The following is a 21,228-nucleotide window of genomic DNA, read 5'->3' as shown; positions in this document are numbered from 1 at the left end:
AGGCAAGGGTGAAGTTATCAATATTTTATCACTTTAGATTGATGACAGGAGCACACCTACCTTTTGTGTCTCAATCAGTGGCTTTATAGGCCTCAGCCAGCTCATTTCTGAGTTTTGATTTTTGAATGCAGCTTTGCCCATTGCAGCTGCCTGTTCCCATTCGTTGGTAGGAGCAGTACAGCCCAGTTTGAACGCGGTCACTGCAGACTGGCAAACGCACACTTGTTTCTGTATCGCAAGTTCTCTAAGGCAGCTTTTCTGAAAAGGGGAGGAAGGAAGAGAGAGGTCTTATTTCTGTTGAAAAGCCATGGTTGTGCCAGAGTTGGTTACTAAAGGATAAATAGCCCTATTTTCCCATTTCATTGGAATTGCTTGTGTGAATTCTGGCCTTCAAGATGCCTACAGTGTGTATTCCTCCAGTGCTACTGTGATCACCAAACTCCCTTAACAGAAACATGAATCCTCTGCCTGCAAAGCTTGACTTGCAGGAGTGGGTAGTGCCCATACCTCAACAGGTCTTGTTCCCATCCTAGAAAAAGTCCTTTAAGGGAGAAAGAATAACTTGATTTCTGCGCTGCTTCAGTCCTTGCTGCTTGTGGCAGGACTGCAGAAAATATTAACAAGGGCTTCTGCTACTTTGGGGAGTAGGGGAAGGTCACTCAGGAGCTGCACAGAGATCTGGCTGTCTTGCTGGATACATCAGCAAGCGAGTGTGTGTGTATCTATCTATCTATCTATCTATAATCATAGAATAGTTAGGGTCAGAAAGGACCTTCAAATCATCTAGTGCCAACCCCCCTGCCATGGGCAGGGACACCTCACACTAAACCATCCCACCCAAGGCTCTGTCCAACCTGGCCTTGAACACTGCCAGGGATGGAGCATTCACAGCCTCCCTGGGCAACCCATTCAGTGCCTCACCACCCTAACAGGAAAGAATTTCTTCCTTATATCCAATCTAAACTTCCCCTGTTTAAGTTTTAACCCATTACCCCTTGTCCTGTCACTGCAGTGTGTGTATATATATAAATGTGTGTGTATATATATATATATAAAACCTTTTAAATTTAGTTTACTAGTAGTCGTGTCTCTTCTTAAACTCTAAAAGGCAAATGACTGCTTGGTGTCAGGTTGGGGTTGGTTTTTTTTGGTTGGTTTTTGGTTTTTTGTTAGTGGTTCATCTTTAGCTATCCAAATACACAAAGGGTACTTTTTCATATTTTGTAGTTGCTTTCAGACCTGCAGGTTTAAACAAAATACTGCCTGCACCCTAGCCAGTATTTAAAATACTGAAAAATTGACTGGCTTTTTTACCAGTGACTTCTCTTGAAGGGCAGCTGTACTTTGATGGCTTGTTAATGATGAACCAGAATTCATTTTCATGTGGAATGAATATGGAAATTATGTAGTTTGTTATTGCTCTTACCTGTAGGTGGTTGGAGGTACTGAGGTCTTGATAAAGGGTTGGAGGCATTTTGACTTGCTCATTTTGCTGATGTGTTCTTTTACCAACATGATCAGAAATTTTGTTCATAGAATGCAAGACTTTCAGCATTTCTATTCATGTTGTGAACTTACTGCTTTTTGACCTTTGCTTTTATAACTATCTTAACTCTTAAAAATAGAGATTTTTACTTATAGACACAAAACCTGCAGGATGTTTCACTGAATTCCCTTATGTAACTTCTTCTTGCAGCCTGAGATTTCTTAATGCTTCTGCCAACAAACTGGAAATGCTTCCTCCAGCCACTCTTTCTGAAGAAACCCATAGTATCTTGCAGGAGTTGTATTTGACCAATAACAACCTCACAGATAAATGCGTACCCTTGTTAACGGGCCATCCACACCTGAAAATATTGCACATGGCTTACAATCGCCTGCAGAGCTTCCCTGCGAGGTAAGTCACTGGTTTTGCTGCCTCTAACCCACCAGTGGGTGGGCATTATGAAACATTTTCATAGCAAGAGCTAAATTGCACAGAAATGTGGTGGCACAGGCTGTGTTTTGAATGTGTTGATACTGCAGTGGGTAGATGGACCTGCTGTGCCCTCTTGGACGTTGCTACCTTCTTATGCATTACACAGACAAATGAGCGCTACATTTTAGTTGGTGTGTTTTGACTGGACTTCAAGCCCCCCTCCCCTGGACTAATTCAGCATGACCGCAGTATGGTGTTGAAGTCAAGCAAGAAGGTCATCTGTTTTGCATGGTTTGGTTGATTTGCTTACACCTGGTGGGCTTCTTACAAGAGATATGTGAGCATAGCAGTCTGGAAATGTCTGTGGAAGTGGACTAAATGTCACTAGGGAAAAATCCTCTCATTCCAGAAGGAGAATCTGCCTTGGCTGCAATTTCTGTACCTCCAATTCACCCTGTTTTAATCAGAAATCTTTCAAGTGTAAGATGTTCTGTAAAGCTGATGAGGTACAACCTTGAAAAAGGCATGCCAATAAATAAAGGAAGAGACATCTCTGTCCTTGTGTGATGTTCTGAGCAGCCGGTCTTCAACAGCAGTGGGGAGGGAGGGAGATGAATTAGGGGGAAGAGCTGAGTGGGATGCTAGAAGGTGGGAAGGGAAATTTGGGATGAAGTGAGAAACTAGGGCTGAAAAAAAAGGAAAGAAAGGAGGAAAAAGAGTGAAAGTGAGCTGGTGACTAGGGGAAATGTAAGCAAAATAAGTAATTTGAAAGGTAGCATTAACAAAACATTGACAGAAGCAGAACACATTTTGTTCCACAACTGTGTTAGTGTCTGATGTGAAGAGAGGTGACAGGCATTGCTGTGAACACGGATCAAAGTCTGCAATTTCATTTTCTTAAAATAATGAAAACCACTGCTCTCATCATCACTTCAAAATAAAATATGCATGTCTATTAAAAGAAAAATCCTTAAACTTGTTTTCATAGCAAAATGGCCAAGCTGGAAGAGTTGGAAGAAATCGATATTAGTGGGAACAAACTGAAAGCCATTCCAACAACCATCATGAATTGCAGACGTATGCATACTGTAATTGCTCACTCGAACTGCATTGAAGTCTTCCCAGAAGTCATGCAGCTTTCTGAAATAAAGGTAAGGAATGAATGTGCTTTAGGAGAAGGAAGTATAATGCAACTTTACCAATTCTATTCTTCCCTCGGGTCTCTCATTGCTACAGGCTAGTACATTTTTGGAAATTGCAGAGATCTGGCGGCTGCTTTCTCCTCTGAGGTCATATGCAAAATACTCACCCCGTGCTGCCTTGGAGTGGAATAGAAGAGCAGCTTCAAAATCTGATTTTATGCTCACCTTGACTAGTTCCTGTCTTCTCTGCCCAATAAGTGTTAATTGTCTTCCTGTGACAGTCTGTTTTGTTATGACTTAAACATTTGGCAGGAGCTATGAGTAATTAACTCTTGTGCCTTGGCAATTGGTTGATTGTGAAGGAATGGACCTTGTTTAGACCGCATGTTAAAAACCGCTGAAGCTGCAAAATAGAATAGGCCTTGGGGACAGAGATAAATTCCAGGAGCACCGGATTTGAGTATTTAGGCAAGCTACTTTAATTTTCCTAATTGCAGTCATATTTTGCACAACCAGAGGAATGTGTAATCTGACTATTGTATGTGTTTCCAGAATTAATCCTGTACTTTTCCTGACACTTCTTTTTGTGGACCACATTCTTTGCTTGACCATGCTGAAGAGCACTACTGCTGTCTTTTGTCTTTCTGTGAATCAAGTTCCTGCCTCTCACCTGGCTATAGTGCAGAATACTTCATGCTGTTGCTGCTGGCCAGAGCTTGGAGACTGTTAACTCACAGCATACAAATCTTGTGATAGGGCAGAAAGTCTGTCCTTCTCTGAGGCTGAGAACTGATTACCTATTCAGGAACTCAACTTTAAGGGTCCTTCCGGTGCTCCGAGAAGTCAAAAGGCTAAGTTCCCAGACCGCTGTGCTTGCCTCAGTGCCTGGGGCAGAGAACGCAGCAGGAGCAATAATTCTGTTGGATAGTGAATGCGTGTAAAGATGAGCTTTGTGGTTTCAGCCAGGAAATCTCAAACAAACTTGTGGGGTTTTGCATACTCCTCCCTCTTTGGAACAATGGCCAGAGGAAACAGAGGGCCATTTAGAATCAATCAGAAGCAAAGCCATTTTTCTTAGAGGAAGAATTGGGGTGGGGGAGCAAGGCTCTGCGCCATAAACATTTCTTTTAAAACATGACAGTGGTGTTAACTAATACAAAAAGTAGGATAATGTAAACACACCGTCGGGGAACAGTCAACTTTCTCCTTTTGTTCATTTATTTTGGAGAAAGCTGAGTGTTTTATAAAAGCATCAGTATTTGAAGCCTACTCTGCTACAGTGCTTAGCAGAGAAAGGCTCTTGGAAGACAGCCGTTTCTTCCTGCTGGTTCCCTATGGTTGTTTAGGTCTCTTTAGCAGAAGGAGGAGGCACCGAAGTCACTAACTGTTTGGGAACTGCAGGGATAGCCTGCGTGACTTCATCTCAGAAGGTACAGAGTGCTCTAGGACTCCACCTCTGTGGAAGGAAAATGCCTAGTATTTACTTCCCTGAAGGGAGTCACATAGTTGCTAGATGCGAAGGTGCCTTGTTGGGCATAAGGGTTCTTTTGGCCTCTTCATGATTTCTCTACGTCATGGTTGGTGTTTGTCAGTTTGGAGGTAAAGCTTGCACTGGCTGCCTGAATCTGTTACTTAGCTTAACCAGAGCTCCTTCTTAGGTAGGTGAGAGCATCTAAAATGTGCTAAAGTAACTTCAGAATTTACTGCTGAAGTATGGATTTGGTCATTTGATGAAGTAAGCTTGCTTGTAGCAAAACATGAAGTTGTATAGTCTAATGTCACCTCTGTGATTGTATCATAGCTGATGATGAGTTTTAATTAAGGTGGCATTTAAACACTAAACTTCTTGAGGAAACTGTTACCTGTTGTAATGTCTTTTGCTTTGGTATTTAATTAGCCCAAGAGGCTCATGTGTTACATTTTGGAGTCAGTGATACTGGAACAGTTAGAGCAGTGGTTACTATGCTGCCTGAAATAAGTTCAGAAGGAAAGCTAGTGTGAATGCTGATGCTTTTACTCTTGCAGTAACTCCAGGATTTCCAAACACAAGGTCGTTTTTGTGATATAATTGTCTCTAAGACTTTTTTACACAGTACAGTCAAGGCTGCAGAAGTTATGTGTGGTCCTCTTTGTTAAAGAGCCTGGTGATGTCTCTGAGAGATCTTGCACAATACATTTTTTAGGAGTTTTATTGTGTTTTATGTCAGTTATTTCTACGGTCAGTTAGGTTTATCTGTGCACACTGCAGTGTCTTCTGTGAATGCTGAGCAGCTGGAAGCACACACACCTGAGTTGGTGCCCCAGCAGACTCTTCCTTACAGCCGTTGTCTGACACCAGCTTCCTTGCCTTACAAGATAAAAAGGGTGCTTTTTAACTGGTATCCAGGATGCTGGTGTTTTTTCACAGTCCAGCAGCTGAGTGCTTGAGCAGAGCTCAGTGGCCCAGGCTTGCTTTTCCCACCTGGGACCTGACTTTACTTCATCATCCAGTTTTTGTTGACCGATGAATTGCTTCTCTTCAGGGCTGTCTGGTTGGGCTACTGTGGTGAGGGTGATATGGAGGTTTCTTGTTGCAGTTCTTCATCAAGCTTATATTTCACAGGAGCATTACCTTGAGATCTCAAATAAGTAAAGGTCTAGCAGCAGTGACATCTTAAAACAAAACTCCCTGTCTTTGGAAGTTTTTCTCCTAGTTGGATCAGTTAGTGTCCGTATAGGCTTCTTCAGTTGTAACCTGACGTAATTCAGATCTCTTCCAGCCTTGAAGAAAGTGGTTACAAAGGTATGAATGCAGCATAAGCAAATGCTGACTGTTAAGCCTTGTCTTCCAGCTGGCCCATCCAGTACAAAATCCTGTGAGCAATTGTAGGAGTTGTTCTTCTGATGCTGCATAGGTGGGGCTAAACTAGCTTGTATTGAAATAATGCATGAGGAAATTGGGATTGGTTAGGAAATAGGCTTTCCTGCTTGCCTGGGGAGTAGAATAAGGACTAAATCTAACATAGATATGCAGAAAGTTCCTCTTAGCCTATTCTTCACACAGTACAAATAAAATCTGAGAAATCCTAAGTAGATAAATAAGCTATCTTCACTAGTGCCTAGAGACCAAGGGTTCTGCTGTAGAGTGCTGCTTCCTTTGGCGTGTATTGGGTGTTTAATCAGAACAATGAAATTACTTCACTGATTTTTGTACTTGTTATTCCAGCACTGCTCTTCCATCAAATTTGTAATGGCATTGAGGTGTTGAGCACAGCAAGGCCTCCTGGCAGCTCCTTTAATCTGCAAAGTAATTACTGGCTCTCTGGAAGCAGCACAAGTTGCGCAGAGAGAAAAAGCTGTCTACTATTTTGTTTGCGTGACAGATTTAAACTCTGATTTCCTTATCGGGCTTAGATAACGTCAGCAGTTTGTTCTTCATAATAATAATACCTCCATATTAGACAACCTCAGGAGTCAAGATTCGGATTGGAAATCTGTTATTTCCATTGTTTGTATTTAATAACGTTTTGGGAGATTTTTCTCCTCCAGATTTTACTAGGTTATCTTATGCCTTCTTCCAGCTCAGAATCCAATTTCTTTGATTATACGTACAAAAATGAAAGCGTCTCGCTTGTGTCAATGGAGATTATGTAATGGGCAAAATATGCAGCTGAGAAATGCCTCTCCCAGCCCTTTTCAGCTTTCTATTTTATTAAAGTTTTTGAAGTTTTATTCTTTTTGCAGGTTGAAAGCAGACAGTGGTCTTTCTGAGAGATGTGGACAGTTCTTCTGTCCTCTGCCTGCTCTGTCCTAGCCAAAAAAAATTAGGTCGATTTCCCCCCCCCCCCCCCCGCCCAGTTTTTGGTGCATTCTACATCGGTAATGCTGTAATAATGTTTGGGGAGTGGGTTTTGTTCTAAAATGGCATATTTTGTGTATAGACTTTCATCTAAACGCGTAGCTTTAAACTGTGTTTGGGGATTTTGTCATTCCAGTGCACTTGTTCTAGCTAATTTGTTCTTCGCTGGTGGATAGCCAGCAAGTTTCTCTGTTTTGTATTGTATTTTTTCTGAAATATTTAAGCTTTAATTTTTTTTCCACTAATTTTATTGACTTCAGATTTAAATATCAATCCATCTAAGATGGCACAAATTAAAACCATGCTTAAAGCTGCTCCAGTATTTTTTCCTTTCTTCCTCTACTCCTCTTCCACTCCACATGCATTCATAACCCTGCTTATTTTAACGTTGCTCAGCAATTAGCAAGTTCCTGAAAGCCTGCTCATTCTCGTGCTGGTTTAAACTGTTTTTGGAAGAGAGACTGCTGTGCCAGTGGCTTAGAAGCTCCAGTTGTATTTATCTCCATTTCCTTTATCTATTAAAAGACTGGTTTCATCAGTAACACTTTTTCTTAAATACTTAAAAATACATTGACCATCTTTGTCTCTCTGAAGAGCAAACAAAACTTAATAGTTTTGTAACAGGATGACACCTGGTCAGATGGAAATGGAAGGAACATATTTGTAGATGTCCCAGACATCTGGTAAGATGGCTGAATGCCATATGAATTTCTTTTGTAAGAACCACTTACTTAAATGAATGGTCTTAGTTGCAGCCTTTGTTGTTTATGAAACATGCATTACTACATTTAAGCAAAATTTGTGTGATCTTGATAACATCTAAATTCTCTTGCTTCCCTTTTACAGTGTGTGGACCTAAGCTGCAATGAACTGAGTGAAGTCACATTGCCTGAAAACCTGCCTCCGAAACTGCAAGAGCTGGACCTGACTGGAAATCCCAGATTAGCCTTGGATCACAAAACCCTAGAGCTGCTGAAGTGAGTTACCTTACAGAGTAGGGAGGGGACAGTGACTCCTGTCACTAGTATGTGACAAACCACAATACACAGAAGTGTAAATTTCTTTTAAGGAGCGTGGCTCCTTGTTATCAGTGGATCAGAAAGTAACAGGTTATGTGGCTAGGTCAGAAATCGATGCTTTGTTAAAGAGGATGACTTTACCTGCTCCAGTGCAATTGCTTTCAGCTGTAACTTCTGCAAGGGTCTGCTAGTCTGGTATAACCACTGTTTGGTCAGTTTGATCTCCATTTTACTTCTGACATTAGATTTAACCAAAATACTTAATGTATTGCACCGCTGAGATACAAAATGTATGCTTGCTATATTTTTTTCCCTTACATTCGTCTGTTTGGGTCTGTCTTTGCCATTGTGCTGCTTTTTACCTCTTCACATACTGTTTCTTGTTACCCTTCATGCCTCTTTGTTTTTGTCCTAGAAATCCTTATTTTTCCCATATTTAAACCTCTCTTGAAGACTTGCATCTCCCAGTCTGCTTGAAGCACAGCCAGTTCCCTTGCCTTGGGAACCTCCTTTTCCTTCCTGTCTACCTGTTTGTTCCCTGTGCTAGAACTTGTCATCCACAACTGAAATTCACCAAGTGCCTTGTGCCGCCTTCTGCAGTTGTTGGGAAATGTTGCACTAAACCAGATCATCTGTGGACAGTGGTGCTGCCTTGAACTTTTCTTATGTCCTAAGAGAACTGCACCAGCTCTGAGTTTCCTTCTCAGTCTCTTTGATTCTTAAATACTGGATTATTCCAAGAAGGTTTGATTTACTTTATAAGGGTTGAACATTTGCTTCGTGTGGTTTGCTTTTAAATAGTTAAGATCCAACACTGGAATAGTAAACCTCATCTGTTGTACAAGCAAGGGAAACTTCCAGTTTGAGTTTGCTTTTAGCTTGAATTGGCAGGTTTATCAAATTAAATAGAAATTTGGACAATGATGAGTTTTCACATATAAAAATGAGTCCATGTTCTGGAGCAGACAGCAAAAAAAAAAAAAGAGTATTCCTCTATTTTAGGAGGTGCTTTATTGTACTCAGGAGACCTTCCTGAAGAAGCCGTCTAATGTTACTCTGGTTCATAGGAGGGGGAAATATATCTTGCAATGTTAATTAATTCTATCAAAACTTAGAAGTGGAAGATCGGCTTTTCTTTTGTATAACCCAAGCTAGTCTCATGCCACTTCAGTATTCAGGCATCGTAGCAATATCGTACAAATATAAGTCCTAAGTAGCAAAAGAGTAGTGTGGCCCCATTATGTGCCATGTTTTCATTGTCATATGCATTGTGTTTAATTCACAAGAAACTTTTTTTCCTCTTATGTGGAAGAAGTTCCTTGGTTATTTGTGGGTTTGGGTTGTTTTTTTGTTTTTTTGTTTTTTTTTTTTTTTTTGTTTGTTTTTTTTTTTTTTTTTAGAAAACACGAATTATTTGTAAGCCCCAAGGTTCCCTTCCCTCATATACATTAGCCACAGTCAGGTTTTTGAGGGGCTTCTTAGTGTCGGTACTGATTCCCTGCACTAACTTCTATGATATACTGCAATAATTGACTGTGAGGGAGGAGGTGCTCCTTTCACTTGTTTTTTGTAGCAGGCACAAAAATACTTGTACGCTTGGTACTTTTTATATCTTCCTTCTGCATGTGAAAGGCAGCTCTCCATCTGTGCCCTGGCAGGATGCAAGCAGGTAGTAGGTTAATATGTATTTTCAGTGCTGGAGAGAAGAGTCTTGTCATGCATGCTTGCTTTTTTAATATGTATGGAGATCTTAAAGGAGGCTGACATGATTAGGAGGATGTTACCAAGCGATTCATTGGATATAAGAATTTTCAGTAGGAATTAAAATGGAAAAAAACCCACCACCAAACCCAAAAAAGCCCCCCAAAAGGTGCTGCTACACTGATTTTTAGGGAAGAACATCTAGCTCAATTGTAACAATCAAATTAAGGGGAAAATAAACCTTGCTGTCCAGAAGCCCTAGCCTGTATTCCCTGCATAGGGTGTGCTGCTCTGTATCGTTCTTTTCTGGGCACATGGTCTATATGTAGTGGTGCCACTGAAGGAGCTGAAAGCAATGCATTGAGGTAGCTTTTTTTCACCACTGCTAGGAAGGTTTGAGATGGCTCTGGGCTCTTGACCTGCCCAGGAACCAGGGGTCAGTCAGCCCAGTTAAAAAAGAAACAGAAAAACCTTTCTGATCCAAGTTCCTCTGCCATGGAGGATAAGTGCCTTGTATGAGAAGTCTGCAAAGAAAGTGTGTTTGCTCATGTGTGTGGTATAGTGCACGTGCAGATAGCATTAAAATCTCTGCTACTTCAGAAGAAACCCAGGTTTCCAGTTTGATCTGGGGTCAGATAATCTTTTCTAATGCTCATGGCGAGATGTGTGTCTCTTGTTTGACACACAGAGGGCTGCAAAACCAACGGCTTAAAACACCGGTGGTTCTAATGTTATTTATGTAATTTGTTTGCTTTTTAATCTGCCCTTGCTGATGCACACATCCTGACTTTTAGTGTAAAAAGAAATAGAACTGGATGTGACAGTACTTCAGGTTATTTGAAGAAGGCTGTGCAATGCTGGAAAGATTTTTCTGTGTGTTCAGGTCAGGTGGGGGTTTGGATGGAGAAAAAGGAGTGCTCAGAGTGAACAGTTAGACCTTTCTGCTTGTGCCCTTTCATGATTCATTTGGTTCATGAAAGGTTCAGGTGCCTTTGAAGTGTCTGTGGCGTGGGGGGAGCTCCCTTTCCCTGCCTTTGGAAGAGAGCAGTAGGGAGCAGGGGGCAGGTCATCTCTCCCCAGCAAAGCAGGGCTGTGAAGAGAAGGGTATAAACAGGGAGGGCTGGGCCCTTTTTAAATCTTTATTACGTTCTGTGAAGTATTTGAAGGTTGGGCTAAAGGCTATGTTGGTAGTAAATTGGAGGGTAGAGGATCAAGGGCCTAAGTAATATTTGGCCTGCACAACTGAGGAAGACAAGAAGGGCTGTGCCTGCTGTCTGCAGGCTGTACAGCAGGCTGGCTGTTGCCGGTTGGTGCAAGACCAGGAGGGAGCAAATTTGTTTTGTGGGCATTTTCATGGAAGGCTGTTATTACACATTGCTAGTTCTAAGTAATTAAATGTTTTCATACTTCCCCCTTTTCTCCCTCCCCCCCTATAGGGGATGGTGTGGGTCATACAGGAGGTTTCATTTGGGTACCATGAAAAGTACCCAGAGACTTGTTGTTAAAATGGGTAGGAGAAATGTGTGATTTATGAAATCACTCCCCTATACTGGCTTTCATCAAGCTAGTGACAAATTTGCTTTGTGTTCCGACTGGGCCAGGTTTGAAACAAATAGCTTAGGGGTGAGGGCAGGGAAAGAAAAGCTGTCTAAGCAAAACAGTGCAGCTGACGCCCTCACAGAGGCTCAGTTATTTACTGCTTTTTGTTCTTTGTTACAGACATTCAGAAGTAACCACTTTGAATGTCCTGATTAATTTTCTTTTATTAAATATATTACTAAGAACAGGAAGGGGGAAAAAAGGTATTTGAATGTGGGTCATATCAGCACTTCAATCCATTGCATCTTTCCTCTTTCCTTTTTCCCTGCAGCAATATTCGTTGCTTCAGGATCGACCAGCCCTCAGCTGGTGATGCTTCAGGAGCGCCAGCAGTGTGGAGTCACGGTTACACAGAAGCATCAGGCGTCAAGAACAAGTATGACCTGGCGTGGTTCTTGTTATACAGCCATCATCCTAGCAGCAGAGTGCCTCTGTGCTGATGATACAAAGAAATGCTTTTTTCAGTCAAAGTTTCAGGGAGGTTTTGGGCCTCACGAAGCCAGGGGCCATGCCATGACTCTATATTTGTCTACTGGGCCCCTGGCTAGCTCTTCACTTTGGTCTTTGTTAGGGAAGTTGCTAAGATACGAGTGTAACCGACACATTTTGTCTATGCAAGACTCCGGTACTTGCAAAAGATCTGAGTGTTTAAAAGCTTTGCAAAGCTGCTTTATCTTCAACCGAAGGATGTTTACCAAGCAAATCAGAGATACTAAGGGAAGAGGCAGAATGGCCAAAACTCTGAATATTCATGGTGTACAGAGCTCCTGTGACTAAGGGAGCACTTGACAAATAATGTACCAAGAGTCTGCTGGTCTCTGTGTTGCTGGCAATGTGATGAATCTTTCTTTGTTCCTTAAATACCTTTTTAGAAATCTGCTACCTAGGTTTCCGTAGTAAGTGCCAGCATGTCTTTACTTACTGTTAAGGGGTAACTTGGTCATTAGCATGTTAAATCACAAGGATGGCTTTTGGAGGAGCAAGTGCAGTTTAAACTGATGTTATTTCAGGGATACTTTTCCCCCTCTTTCTGAAAATAAGAGAGTTGTTCACATGCTGGAAAGGAGGAAAAATCCTTAGGGCTGGGCTTGAGCTACCGGCGTAGTTCTATCCGCATCTTAGCACTGTGGTGGGCCTGAGTCTTCTCCACAGCTCAGAAAGCAGTCCTGAAATGTGTATGAACAGAGGTGGTTAAAACTAGGTCTCGGACTGGGCTGCATCTCTCTGGTCAGAATGACAAGATGAGAAACTAGTCATAGGTAATGTTCTCCTCTTTTGTTGTTTTCGCTAGGCTGTGTGTGGCAGCACTTTCAGCCAATAACTTCTGCGACAACCGGGAGGCGCTCTATGGTGTTTTTGATGGTGACCGCAATGTGGAAGTGCCGTATCTGCTGCAGTGCACAATGAGCGACATCTTAGCAGAAGAGCTGCAGAAAACAAAGAATGAGGAGGAATACATGATCAACACTTTCATCGTTATGCAGAGGTGAGTCTTGGATTTGAAGCCTCTTTTATCTTGTGTATGCTCACAGGGCAGTTTATTCACTTTCAGGTCAGACACCTGCTCTTGCTTCAAAAAAATGTGAGAGGGGAAAAAAGCCTTGGGATCTGGCTGTGGTGCTTCCGTTTATTGCTCATTTTGGGAATATTGCCCTCTGTTCCTTCCGGGTGTGGGGAGAAAAACTTCAGGACCTCCCCACCCAAACGAAAACAAAACAAAACAAACCAAACCACCTGCAAAGTTACTCAATGCTCATGACTAAGTGGTGTGTGGAGGTTTACACCTTTCTGGTATCTTCTTTAAGTCTTACAATTCACAGTTGCTGTAACCACGTCAGTGGTATGGATCTCTTGATCATGTTTTAAACTTCCTTACTGTTACTGGCTGCAAAGCCTGGGCTTATCCTTTCTGTTTTTCTGTACCAATTCAGGTTATTTAAAGCTACACAAAAATTGAAAACATGTAGTCTGACTCCCTAGAAATGTCTGTATGCTGTCATCCCTTTCGCCTTAGAATATTATTTGAGCAGGACCTATCCAAAGAGATTGTGATATGATAGCTGTGAGTATAATGATAGCTCTTTATAGTGGTTTGGAAACCTGCGTGCGTGCTGTTCCTGACAGAAGAAGAAATTGTGCCTTAAGAGACACTGAGTGAAGGAGTATGAAGGGAATTGAACAAAGGAGAACGAAGAGGTCAGGGAAACAAAGGAGAAAGCAAATAAGTAGCTTAGAGGCTGAGGAAATGGATAAAGTTAAAAGTAGCATTGCTTATTGTGGAGTTGCTGTACCTTTGGAAAGGAAAAATACTGAAGTTCTGGTATCAGGAAAGATATGGAAGCAGTAGGGTGGTACAGAGCCTTACAAACACAAGTAAAAAAATGCTTCCTTCCCATAATTGCTTATAACAGTGCTTCAGACCTCTAGTTGAGAAGGTGGTTGCTGTACACTTAAAATGTTCAAACATAATAACAAATTTGAGTATTGAAAGTACTTATTGCGTGACTTCATTTACTACTAATGCATTTCATGGGAATGTGGCTTTCCAACAAAAAACTGCTGCCTTTTGGTTTTGTTTCTTTTTGGTTTCAAGTCAAAATAAACTGACCACCTTTGGAGAAATAGTATTCATTCCACTTGCATTTAATCATTCATTGAGGATTATTACAGATGATGCGCAAAACTCCTGAAGCGTATTTTTAAAAAACAAAATGAAGCAGCACATTGAAGCTTGGTTTCAAATTCAGTTGTGCATTCTGTCCCTGGATTTTGAATTAAAAGTTCTTGCCAGCTGTATCTAGCCTTAATACAAATGTTAGTAACCTCTGTAATTTGCTTTCTAGTTGCGGTAATTCCTGATTGCTGTAGGAGAATGTCCTGATAAACAAGATACTGGGAAAGATCTGGATGGTTTTTCAGAGTCTAGTATTGAAATGAGTTTACATTCTAATGATGAGACTCTGAAAACTTTGGTTTTATCCATAGATTATTTTTTTTCCCCACTATAGCTCCTGTTAAAGCAGTAGGCTTAAATATTTCAAAGAGACTATTTAACAGGTGTACCTTCTTGTAGCAAAGTCACTGTGCTTTCTTGGTCATCATTTAATACTTTGGGAATATTATTCTGAAGACATCACAAAGTGATGAACCTCTGCCCTGTGATTTTGCTCCAAAATGGAGTTTTTACAGTTAGAATTACTATTTTCATAATAAAATCTGTAGCTTCAGAAGTCAGAAAAAACAGCTGGATAATATGAACCCCCTTTTTAAGCTCTACATGTATTAAATTAATAGCCCTCAGTACTTTTCTGACCCTCTCTGTTTCCCTCAGTCTGACCTTTAAAACAAACGCTTTTAAGATGTAGAGGAAGACATCTATGCAACTCTTAAAAGTGTAAAGATGTGATTGTTCCAAAATTGAGCAGATTTGAGTATCTGCATATATGGATATACCCCATATACGCATATGTGTAAATAACCCCTTGCCTCAGAGTTGCACGTCTCTGCAGTGCTGCTGTAGTGTCACAGTCTTCAGTAGAGACTTTTGTTTCTGTCCCAGTGATCCAACAGAGTCAATGCACCCAGTGCTTGTGGTTGCAGAACAGCGGCTGTTTCTCCCTAGTACCCATAACACTTGTTTTCCAGTTAAAGGACAGTCACTGTTTTGTTTAAATTCCAGGAAACTTGGAACAGCTGGACAGAAACTTGGAGGCTCTGCTGTGCTTTGCCATATAAAACATGATCCCATGGACCCTGGTGGATGCTTCACACTGACCTCAGCAAACGTAGGGAAGTGCCAAACTGTTCTCTGCCGGAATGGGAAACCTCTGCCTTTGTCCAGGTGTTACGTGATGAGTTGTGAAGAAGAGCTGAAGAGGATTAAGCAGCATAAGGCCATTATTACAGAGGTTAGAGAACAGTTAGGGACTGCTGCAACTTGCAGCTTTCTTGGGGAGCATTTGCACAGCAATGCATGAAACTACATGTTGATATTAGTGAACCTGTAAGACGTAGTGGAAATGGTATGCTTTCCAGAGTTGTGCTTTTCCTTTGAAGGTGATTCATACCATGCAATCAAGTTATCATGTGATAAAGTTGCATTTCCACCCCATTGCCATGCTGGATTTTGGTTAGCTTCAGAGAGTGAGCAGCTGTGAGCATGTTGCACTGAAACAGGAAAGCAGACACCCTCCTCCTCATGGGGAGAGGAATTGCTGTGTTGGAGCTGTCATGAAGAGCCTCTGCAGTTGAAAAGGATGACAGGGCAGAGCACTTGGAGCAATGCTGTCCTTCCCTTAGGAGGCTCCTTGCTCCTGGCAGGCTGACTTTGCTGTCTGAGCTCCTGCATTCACCGAGCTGTCCTTCGAAGGGCAACTGTCAAAGAGAGCACTTGCCCAAAGGAAACCCCTTCCTGTGCTCAGCTGAACCATGAGAGAGAAGACTTATTTGTTCCGTTCTTACAAGCTTGAAGCTACAGCTGTCAGTTTTACTTTGCCTTGTGTGACACATGCACAGGAATAGATAAATATTGAATCCCCCTAATGGTGGAGGAACGGGCAGAAAACTCATTCCTGTATGTCCGTGAGCAGCATGTGTGTGGTGGGGAGGTGGAATAAGTCATGTGCCTATTGATCGAGCCAGGGAAAGGTGGCAGCTGGGATCTCAAACGTGACAAGTTGGGAGTCACTCCAACATAGCGTGCATCACTGAGGCACGCTTGTTGTAGAGGAAAGGGGAAATTTTTGCGCTGAATCTGGAGATGACTCACTGATTTCATGCATAAGTTGATGGCTTATCACTTCTGTCAGCCTTCTAATGGGGAAGTTAACAAGGTTTTTTTGTTCTTCCGAGTGGTTTAAAAGGGGAAGCTATTTTTAGTCATAATTCACATTTCTGTGGTTATCTGCTTTATAATAATCACTGCAGTCATCAGCTGGACCAAATGACTGTAAATCTTCACGTTTGTTGTTCTTCTCGAACACACAATTAGCAGGGTGCAGCTATCCCTAGCAAGCTGACACATAGCCAGGCTTGCTGGTTCAGACACTTGCACTGCTTATTCTGAGAGCTTGGATTCTAACCAGGACAGGATCCTGGGATTTAGACGTGCATGGGGTTTATTTCTCAAATACGTCCATTTTTACTGAGGTTTTCCCTTCAGATACTACTCCTCCTCCCCTTGGAAATGTCATGTCTAAGTGGGAATGTAGTAAGTAATTGGGGCATGTAAAACATTTCACTACAGCTCAGCAGACTGAGAAATGCAGACTTGCTCTCTGCTGCATTTGACTTGCATGCTTCATTTAAAGTCTTTTTGTTTTGTTTTTTTCTAAATGAACTTTTGTTTCTGAAGTGATGAGCCAAGATGAAACCTATGAATGTTACAGCTGCAGGGGAAGAGTCATAACTGAATGACCTGCCCCTGTGTCAAATGGAGCTGTGTGTGCCTTTGCCCTGTATAAAGCCAGATATCGTGGGTGGAGGAGGGATAAGTCTGACTCACTGGTAAAACATGAGTCCAGTTGGCTTTCACAGCTGCAGGAGCAGAATAGATGGCTCTTTGTTGCAGACTTCTGCTTTGTTGGTCTGTGCATAGGTGATGCTGATGATAAATCAATAGGGTGTAGGAGGTGTAGTACAGGATTGTAAACCAGCTATTGCTGTACTCTAGTCCCAGCTTTGTCACCTCCTTGCAAGTCACTTTGCTTTTCTGTCATCTTGTCTGTAAATGGCAGTGTTGAGGGTACTGCAGTAACAACCATCTGTAAAACACAAGGAGATGCAGGTGCTGTGTATCCTTGTCTGCTTTGTTTCCAATTTCCTGTCCTTTCTAATTTCAGGATGGCAAAGTGAATGGCGTGACTGATTCAACAAGAATCTTGGGATACACCTTCCTTCACCCAAGTGTTGTGCCACGTCCTCACGTCCAGTCCATCACCTTAACTCCGCAAGATGAGTTCTTCATTCTGGGGAGCAAGGGGCTGTGGGACAGCCTCTCGATGGATGAAGCAGTGGAGGCAGTCAGAAATGTGCCTGATGCCCTGGCAGCCGCGAAGAAGCTTTGCACTTTGGCCCAGAGTTACGGCTGCAACGACAGCATCAGCGCTGTCGTGGTTCAGCTCAACGTGACAGAGGACAGCTTCTGCTGCTGTGAACTTAATGGGGTCCCACCCCCTAGCCCAGGCATTTTCCCCCAGTCTGTCAACGTGGTCATCAAGGACAGGCCAACAGATGCGCTCGGGATGCCGTCTTCCAGCAGCGGCATGGCTTCGGAGATCAGCAGTGAGATCTCCACCTCCGAAATGAGCAGTGAGGTGGGGTCCACGGCATCCGACGAGCCTCCCCAGGTGGCCATGAACGAGAACAGCCCAGCCTACCCCGGGGAGCAGCGCTGCATGCTGCACCCTGTCTGCCTGTCCAATTCTTTCCAGCGGCAGCTCTCCAGCGCCACCTTCTCCAGCGCCTTCTCTGACAACGGCCTTGACAGCGACGATGAGGAGCCGATTGAGGGGGTGTTCACCAATGGCAGCCGTGTGGAAGTGGAGGTGGACATCCACTGCAGCCGAGCGAAGGAGAAGCAGCTTCTCCAGGTGCCGGTGGAAGCCAGCGACGAAGGTATCGTCATCAGTGCCAACGAAGACGAGCCCGGCCTTCCCAGGAAAGCTGAATATTCTGCTACGGGCACAATAGGGCGCCGGCGAGGCAACGGTTCTGTGGCTCCACAAGAGAGGAGCCATAACTTAATTGAAGTTGCAACAGATGCGCCGCTCAGAAAAACAGGGGGCTACTTCGCTGCTCCGGCGCAGCCCGATCCCGATGACCAGTTCATCATCCCACCAGAGCTTGAAGAAGAAGTCAAGGAGATTATGAAGCAGCACCAGGAGCAACAACAGCAGCAGCAGCAGCAGCGGCAGTATCCGATGGACCACCTGGCAGACTATTACGACACACCACTATGACCCGCTCTCTTCACTGCTCAGAAATAAACTAACAAACAAGGAGACTTGAGTGTGGGACCCAGTGGGCTCGCATTACAGCAGGGGTTTTCCTTATCCTTTTCCTTTATATCCTTCCTTTTCCTTGTCCTGCCACTACAGATAACTGCAGCTTTTCAGTTTGTTAGGTTTAATATTCATTGACTTTCTTCTAGAGACGCTTGACCGGTAAAGTTTAAAATAGTTAACCTTCCCTTAACATATCACGTGTAAAAACAAAAAATAATAAAAAAATAATAAAAAGGTTTAATATATTGCTGAGAAACAGATGATGATGTAATATTTTTTAAAATGGCTTGTTTGTTTTGTTTGAAAAGCAGGGCAGTAGCCAGTGCTAAATGATTTAAGTAATATTGTAATACTGTATTTCTTTGAGAGAAAAGGCTTTTTTTGGTCTTGAAAATGATAGACATTTGTAGAATATGGAGACTAACTCCTAGGAGTTGCTTTACTCTTTCAGGTGACTTAAGTCACTGAGATTCACTAATTTTCTCTGAGAGAACAGTTGATTGGGGAATTCCTGTAAATAGCTCAGTGTTGTATAGTGATGCTTACATGTTTTGTAGCCTTGGCATTAAGGACACAACCTGAAAAACTGACCTTTTTTCTTAAGCGACTCTTCGGGCCATGGTCATTGAGCATAGCGGACTGAGTGGCTGTGTACAAGTTAGCTAGAGCCGAGGTGGTGTCGACCATTTAAAGAAAAACCCACTTTTTCCTCTGGTCTCTCTCTTTCCTTACTTTTACAGACACGTTTTGTTTGTGTTCCTTACTGCTGCCACAACCAGCATGATTGTATAGAGCTCATTTGCTGTAGAACATTTACATACCAAGAGTTATATTAAAGCCGAATGCACAAATGAACATGTCATAATTTTTGTTATAATAAATATGAAATTTACACCTGATGTCTGCTTCTATGTCTGGATAGCTGAGCAGCAGCTTTCAAACAGTAGCTTGCTGTTGTTCATCAGCATGTTGCTCAGTTTAAACCAAGTGTGGAAACTCCTTCAGCTCGATCACATTTCTATACTAACTGCAGAAGCTCACATGTACTTTTAGAATTTAAAGGCTGTGCAAAATAGCCTTTAAAAGATACAAAACAACTCTCTGAGGAATTGACCTGTTTCTGTTTTCTTTTCTCAGTACGAATTCAGCACTATTGATTTGCCCTTTGCCACAGTATTGACAATGCTACAAGACTGAAGAGGAGCGGTGCTCTGGCTCTGTCCCACTGGGACCAAGTAACTCAAGATACAAATGGTGAAGAAGGGATAATGTAAGCTCTAACAAAAGGGAGAAAAAAACAAATCAAACCATTGGGTGTGGAGAGAAGAGGGGAAAATGTAAGGAGAAGGTGGAAAAGTGAACTCAAAGCTACCTATATGAACTCAAACATGTTGAATGAACATGAGTTCAATGGCAGTTTGACTTTGGTTACAAAAGGGTATTTTTATGATTCCTGTGGGAAAGGAGCAACACCCTTTTCCACTATTTCCTCCAACCAACTGCTCCATTTTACTTGTCACACTTTACAAAGCTGAATTAGCGTGTGATCCTGACAGCATGTTGCTCCTGCCTGACATTTGGTCTATGTTTTGGGAGAGGTCTGTGGTAATAGGCTGTTGTCCTTATGCTGTCCTATGGTGAAATAGCCAAGTTAGGACAGGATTGCTGTTAACAAGAGGTTTGCAGTTTCCTTTCCTTAAATAACAACAGCAGAGCAGCAAACATGAAAATACCTGGTTGGGTAAATGTTTGTAGCGCTGTCCACTGTAGATCTACAAGGTTGTACTTTATTGTAATTTGATCTTCAAAATATCTCCTTTCTTAAAGAAACCTCATTAAATAACGCATGTAAACAAAAAGTTTATGGCTTGCTGGCTAGTAACTCTTAGGTGTTCCTTGGTAAATGGTTTGTGCATTTCAGGTTTCGTTGAATGATTCGTTTCCCTTGGTGTCCTTTGAGATTGTTACCTGTTTTTAAGTTCTGTTCAGATGTTATGTTAAGGGTGCAGGTGATAACTTGCAAGGACAGTGCCATGGCCTAGGCAAGTGAGTACATGTTTATAGAGTTTCCTGAGGAAGCTGGAAAATTCTCTGTACCTTAAAAGAAAAAAAAGGCCATTCTCTTCCGTATAGCACCCACTGCTGCGTGGGGGCATAGAAGGGCTTGAATCAATTCAAGCAGAGCAGTAGGATTCAAAGGAGTAAACAGCAGCTTTAGCCTAGGCAGCCTGATTTCCCCGGGCACTGCCTGTTGTCAATGGAGATGAGCTTTTCTAAGAGGAGAAGGCACTCAAGTCCTCAAGCAGATCCCAGCAGTGCTGTAGGGTTGGGTCCCTCAGTGCTCTGGCTGCAGGGGGAGCTGTGTGGACGGAAGCTGGTAAAACACCATACCTTCCGGGCTCAGCTGGGGCTAGGGTGGCTTGGTGTCTGTTAAATGACTGTGCTTTGCTTTTTCTGCTTTAGCGGCCTGCTTTGTTAATTCAATTGACTTGCTTCAGAGCCAATTCAATGCAATTCAGTGCACTATTGTTGGATTAATCGATTTGTTTCTTACTGATTTTTTTTTAACGCGTGTGCTTGCGCTCCTTGCAGTGAGGATTTCATGGAGTGCTGCATGAACCAAGCTGTTCCTCTTGGTTGCTTGCATTGTGGTGAGGGGTGCGCTGTGTCCTGGACGGAAGATATAAGTAGTCAGATGACCTATAACAGGGCTGCTGCTTCTGTGCAAAGATGAAAGCTAAAATCCATCTGCTGCTTGAGAACAAGTAAAACCTTTTGCACCCATTCAAATCAAAAGATCGGGGTGGAAAAACTCTAAATGTCTCACAGACTAACGGCAGACCCAGGGCAGAATCAGGATACCATTTATCTAGGACACTAGTGCGGAGAAAGGTTCCTTGTTAGCTTCAATTTCCTGGTTTCAATGATTGGTCCCTTTTTTACCCCAAACCTTTGATTTATACTTCCATTCCTGTCGAGTTCAACAGTTCATCCTTTTGGTCGTCAC

The 21,228-nt window shown here is 42.5% G+C and overlaps 1 protein-coding gene across 1 annotated transcript in view; it reads left to right on the top strand.

Annotated features, from left to right (window-relative positions):
* The window catches only part of PHLPP1 (PH domain and leucine rich repeat protein phosphatase 1), a 141,384-nt gene extending 122,269 nt beyond the window's left edge, over nt 1-19,115 (top strand). The window contains exons 11-17 of the mRNA XM_065667509.1: nt 1,697-1,897; nt 2,907-3,069; nt 7,745-7,875; nt 11,489-11,593; nt 12,509-12,703; nt 14,897-15,125; nt 17,058-19,115. Coding sequence (XP_065523581.1) covers nt 1,697-1,897; nt 2,907-3,069; nt 7,745-7,875; nt 11,489-11,593; nt 12,509-12,703; nt 14,897-15,125; nt 17,058-18,176 — 2,143 coding nt within the window. The 3' untranslated portion in view covers nt 18,177-19,115. The remainder of the gene's footprint in view (nt 1-1,696; nt 1,898-2,906; nt 3,070-7,744; nt 7,876-11,488; nt 11,594-12,508; nt 12,704-14,896; nt 15,126-17,057) is intronic.
* The last annotated feature ends 2,113 nt before the right edge of the window (nt 19,116-21,228 follow it).

Source organism: Lathamus discolor, chromosome 2, assembly GCF_037157495.1.
Source record: "Lathamus discolor isolate bLatDis1 chromosome 2, bLatDis1.hap1, whole genome shotgun sequence".
Classification (NCBI taxonomy): domain Eukaryota; kingdom Metazoa; phylum Chordata; class Aves; order Psittaciformes; family Psittacidae; genus Lathamus; species Lathamus discolor.
Note: the sequence above shows the minus strand (reverse complement) of the source record. Positions and strands in the feature narration are given on the sequence as shown.